At 41.6% G+C, this 6,016-nt stretch overlaps 1 protein-coding gene across 1 annotated transcript in view; it reads right to left on the reverse strand.

Annotated features, from left to right (window-relative positions):
• Window positions 1-233: 233 nt before the first annotated feature.
• The window catches only part of LOC104967259 (disheveled-associated activator of morphogenesis 1-like), a 7,848-nt gene continuing 2,065 nt past the window's right edge, over window positions 234-6,016 (reverse strand). The window contains exon 3 of the mRNA XM_010796674.1: window positions 234-338. Coding sequence (XP_010794976.1) covers window positions 234-338 — 105 coding nt within the window. The remainder of the gene's footprint in view (window positions 339-6,016) is intronic.

The raw sequence follows: 6,016 nt of genomic DNA on the forward strand, positions 1-6,016 counted from the left end.
CTCCTGCCCCTGCTGCCTCGTGACTGTGAAACACTAGAGTATCTTGATAAAATATTCCGACTCGGGGCACAGCTGGCGGTGGCGGCCAATCATCTGGGCGTGTTAGGGGTCTCGCTGATCACCCCTCAGCAGGAAGCCCCGCCTCACCGTCTCAGGAAGACCGGAGTGATTAATCTGGTCCATGGTGTAGCCGCCGCAGCTGGCCGTGTGTTGTCCCTGCATGGCCACAGTGGTTAGGACTCACGGCGCTCTCCAAGAAGGACCGTGATGATGTCCTTGGAGCCCCCGTATCCACGCAATGGCTCTTCGGATGGATCACCTCGGTCGCGCTTCAGCCGCTTAGAGGAGGGAAGAGCGCAGCTCAGCCGTATGCTACCGCTGGCTCTCCCTCAGTGGGGTGAGCGTGGAGTCAAGGTGAGGAGGAGAGAGATGCGCCCATGGCTCCCGCTTCCTCTCCTGCTCCCTCGGCTGGTTCTACGGGGCGGGTTCAATTCCAGCCAGGCCGGGCGATCCCGATGGGCCTCTGTCCTGGCTCCGTGTCAGCAGAGGGCTGCGGGATGGGGTGCACCGTCCTCCCGGAGATGACGGGCGGTGGGAGGAATAGTCCCGGCGGAGATGGCTTTCTCCACCCAGGACGACGTGGGCGAATCCCGCCTCCTCCCTTTATGATGTGTCAATACTGAAGAATGCTTTTAATAAAAACGATAGCATTTATCCCAGTCTAAGAGTTATTCCTCTCCACAATTACACACTTCACCATAATGTTGTCTGTACATATTTCCCACTCGCCGCCCCAGTTGTAACTCCAGTAGAGGGAGGCAACCAGCGGGTGTGCGCATGTGAGTGTGATAAACCGCAGGAAGTGCTATCAAAGCGCTATGCGAGTGCAGGGACATTATGACCAACGTGTTGTTGTTAGGAGACACACCGCACCTAGCATAAAAACTCTGATTAATGCTTTTTTCTCTCTGAGTGGAAACTGCATTATGGCGGAGCGCGCGCTCCCACAAGAGCAACTCAGTAGGTGAATGCACGCATAGCATGATAGAGAGTAGTACCCATAGAGTCCAATAGAGGGCTCCACCTGTGCTTATATAACTAGGGTTACAATACGTAACCCCCCGTTTCCTTCATGTTTCAATCAATGCTTTTCTTGTCTAAACATAACGCCCAACAAAGAAATGTAAACACAACACAAAGCTTTGTTTCAACAAAGAATAAAGAGCTCCATCTTCTCTAAAGTGTGAACTTTTAAAGCTTTCATGACTGAAGTCACAAGCTAATTCATAGCACTGCAGCACTCAGCGCGTGGAGGGTAACCGGCTGTAGTGCCAGCGTGAGAGCAGCAAATTCAATTAAAAAAAAACATTTTAAATAAGAAAACCTACAGTTCTAGGAAACTCCCAGGTGCCATAAGTAGATGTAATTAATACGCAGGGGAGCAGCCAGGCTCGCTCTGCCCTAGGAGCAGGAGGCTCAAAGCTCCAGAGGACGTGTACTGTACTCTGTTTTGTGAGTAAGCTGACCTAAATTGATGTTGATTGATCGTAGTGTCGACTCCCGACTGCTCCCTTCTCCCCCCATATCTCTGCCGCTGCATTTGATCCCACCTGTTCTCTCTCTTTGCTCTCTGTTTATTGAGTTGCATTCCTCTTTTCCCTCCTTCACTTCTTTTTCTTCTTCACCAGGGCTGCTAAAGCGGGAAACGTGGACCAATGTTGGTTCGATTTGGCTTGCCAGCTGGCATTTCAATTAGATCTATCTTAACGGTACGATAAAACACATTAGGTGTCTTAGTTTTTTTAGAGGCTGTTGATGGGCATTATTTCCTTTAACTTTCACATTTTACACAACCAACATGCACACTGGGACCATAACAGCCAATCAACATAGAAAGCATTTAAATCCGCTCCCATTTAAAGAAGTGTATCAATCCAAACTGGCTCCCCTTGCTCCATTATAACAACCATACTTGGAGACAAACAAGAGTTTTTCATGTTTGCAGTTCTTGATGGTTTCGTGCCTAATACACATTGGTTAAAATCACTGTTTTAAACGTATGCACTGTGTCTATGTTGAGGATCAAGGCTCCCGAGTCTGTCTGTGAGCTTGTCAGATTTCCCTGACTCACTATTGGAGGCGGGAAAGTAAAATAAATGAGACAATCTATACAAGCACTGCTGATTTCTTCATTTCTTCGTTTCAGTGTAGATTGGATGACAGAATGCTTCACATTTACTTCTCGCTTCCAGTTGGTGAAATAACTTTGGAGTGACATTACTTTCTGATTTGTTGAGAGACTATCAGCTGAAAGAAGCGGCAGGCAGAAAATGTCCAGAAATGAACTTGCTCTGTGTTTTTATGCATGAAACTGCTATTCAGATGTATTGACTTAGTAATCAAAATATCCCTTGCACGTTAGTACACACTCACCACATCAAATGCATACAAATAAAATAATCAATCGTTTACACAATCACACATGCACTTGGTTCAGGTGCTTTTGTTATGCAATTTAACACTATAACCGCCAGGGGTCGCTGTATACCTAAAACCGCCAACGGGTCAAATGCACCTGCTATTGGAATGCATTGATTTTCAAGGTACAATGTTCTTTTATTTATCATACTAGAACACAAGGTTAACAGTCAGTTTTAATCGCAGTGATGAAACCAACCCGGTATCACGCCAAGACGTTATTTACCATGCTGGGAGACGTGAAGATTTCACGATTTCGTCCCTTCAAACGTGAAAGTTACACAGTATTGTTAACATGGCCCAACAGGTGGAGAAATACCCTGAAATGCCAAGTAAATGCTACCACAACAGTCGGTTGTTATTGTCAATATTTATATAACACTCGATTTCGCCGATTTTCTTGTTGCCCCAGCTGGTCGACACCTCTTTTAGCAGAAACAAAGGCTACATTAATGTATTAAATCGATGTTAATCCATGCGTGTGGAATTAACGGACTGACGTTGTGCATTATAACAAAATACATCCGTCAAGCCATTAAGACCATTAAGATTAAATGAATTGGAATCAACACATTTTAATACAACTTATGGTCAACATTTCAGCAATAAGGCTCATCCTCACAGCAGTTGATACAGCAGATTTCAGAGCGAAATCAATACATGTTAATGGAATTGCAGAGATCAACAGATCTGGTTGCTTGGGTAAAGTAGGCGAAATATCTGCTAATCTTTCTCATCAAATTCAGCTTTAATAAACTGTGACAAGCTAATTTGCGCTTTTGTTTATTAGCAAACCGTGTTGACGGTGCCAGATCATTTGAAATGAAGAAGCTTCTTAGTTGTATTGCACCATTAACCTTAATCCTACTCTTTTGGAAACATTGCACTATTGCTTTTTTGTTATTGCTAACAGACCCTAGTTACTGTACAAATACATATTTTGTATAAACTGTTATCTCCCTGCTAGTGTTCAAGCTAACTAGGAAACTCTCTAGCTAGCTAACTCTGTTAGCAAGCTAGTTTACTGGGTGAGCCTTGGTGACTGAGTAGCTCTAGCATGTTCCAAACTGTTGTAGCTGGCCAAATAGCCCTGCAAATGTTCGCTATGTGACTAACTTCTAGTACCAACTATATGGATGAACTAAATTGTTGAAAAACTCCTTGGGTTTGTTTAATTTTTACTGTATCAGAGTTCAAATTGTATTTAAACACATGAGATTTACAGAAATGATTCATTTGAATACTGGGCAAAGGTCATTGGCAGAATAACTTTATTTTGAAGTAGTTGAGCATTTTCTTTAGTAAATAGTTGCTTTGTCAACAGATGCACTGTTGGAGCTTCTGGGTGTGTGTTTGATGTGGTCAATATGCATGTGATTTTTCAAAAACTATCATTTTCAGCATGTCCATTTTCCTTCTTCCATTTAATAAAAGGTGCACAATGAGTGAAATTAATTTCTGCTTGATTTTTTATTCCGTAAATGTATTAGAAGTGCACAATGTACCAGTTAATTTAAAAAACATTACAGTCTTTCTTTAAGAAAAATAGACAACAAAAGAGTGATTTTTAGAGTGTAGTTGTACTGTGCTAAATTACTTTGATTTTCACCCCCTCAGTTTGAAGCGGCTTTTGCCCGTGTGGAATTCAACATCTCTGCTACATTAAAGAGACCAATATTTTTCATAGCCCTGCTCTTTTCAGCACACGATAAGAAAGAAAAAACTCTGCGCTCACATGTAAACTATAATCGATCCAGAAAAAGATAATCTTGTCCTCTGAAAAGATAAGACCACATAAAACAAGATGAGATTGTTATGATGCTGATCGGAAAGTGGGTAAGCAGTAATATTTTGAAGGAAAAAATACTAGAACATGCGTGAAAATTAAAGAAAAAGATAATGACCTGTATCATCATTATTAAGCGAACAGCAAGAAGTAGTTTTATAAAAAAAAATATTCTATTTATTTATGTGTCATACAAATGTGAGGACAATTTTACATTGAAAGAAAACCCCCAGAAAAATGTAATGCTGACTCCTAAACTGTTCCTGCAGATAGTGATCCAGAGGCCTTTTTACACCAGGTAAACAAACATTTAAATAATATCTTGAAAGTCTTGGTTGCAGAATTCCGTTTCCTCCAAATGGACAACCAATCTAAAGAAAGGCTGATACTGTGCCAGTACCTTACCAGCTGTCTGGCTCTGCAGTTTGGCAGCCTGAAGCCAGCAAACAACTCTACGTTATATATGTACCCGAGGCTGATGAGTCTCAACAGCTTGAGCCAGCACTAACAGCATAGCCAAAGCCAACACCATGACTAATGGCTGGTATTAAGGCTAACATGTATGACTCACCTGCAGGTTTTCTATGTAGCACTTCATCACATTTTCATCCACAGTGACTCTTGGGAATTAATTACTTTTATTTATGGTGCTCTTATATCTATGTACAATGCCGTTTTGTTGCTAGATTATGAATAATTATATTATGAAACTCATAGTTTTGTTTTGGCATATTCATTACATTCATAGTGACCCAAATTTGCTGAACAGTCCTTCAGAATAATACTTAACAACATTGAGTGCCGTTGGGCATTAGTTGTGTGTTTTGTCACAATTCACCCTTCAGAACTTTCATCCATCAGGCCAACCTCTTCATCCAGGCTTTAGCCTTGTATGTGAATTATGTAGTCAAAATTGTTCATGGATATTCAAGTACATCCCGTAATATTTTTTCTAGGGATGCACCGAATATTCGGCCGAAAATGGTTAAAAAGGCCCTTTCGGCTTTCGACCGAATGTCAGAGAACAGGGTTACATTGGTAAGCTAACGTGTTGTTGTGATGACGTAATCAAAAAGCACGGTGCGCGACCATGCTCGCGGCTGGCTCACAGCCAACATGTCTGTAGCTTGGAGATATTTAAAAATATCAGAGAAAGAGGCGCGGATTGCGATTTGTAAAACGTGTTCAGCTGACATTTCTCGAGGGGGTGTAACTGCAAAGACTTTCACCACTTCGGGATTACTCCACCACTTGAAATCTAAACACCCGGACAAATATGCGGAGTAAGATCAAATCACAAGCACTGACAGCGAGTTACTGTTCAGCGCTGCCTCTCATGTGCTTGATGAGAAGAGGAACAGACTTATGGCTGATAAAGCAGAGAAGCTACTGTTCATTAAAAAGAACCTCCCACTTTTCCTTAATAAGTAGACAAGGCTGGCTTATCATAAGCTTATCTAGTTCTACATGTCTACTCTATACCCACTTTCCTGAACAATTTTCATTGTGAGTTATAATTCACCATCTCAGGTTATCATTAGGGGGAAATGACAGCAGCACAGTGTTCAATATATTGTACTTTCGGTATCTAAATGATACAATGTTGTTTACATTGCTCATGAGGACAGACCACCTTATTTGCAGATTCTTGAAATTGTAATTTAATTTGTAATTGATTGTGGATTTTGTATCAAGTTTTCACTTTATGTATCTTTATACAATGTTTACTACTTTGCTTATGAGGACAGACAG

This window comes from Notothenia coriiceps, unplaced genomic scaffold (genome assembly GCF_000735185.1).
Source record: "Notothenia coriiceps isolate Sejong01 unplaced genomic scaffold, NC01 NC01_scaffold00037250, whole genome shotgun sequence".
Lineage (NCBI taxonomy): Eukaryota > Metazoa > Chordata > Actinopteri > Perciformes > Nototheniidae > Notothenia > Notothenia coriiceps.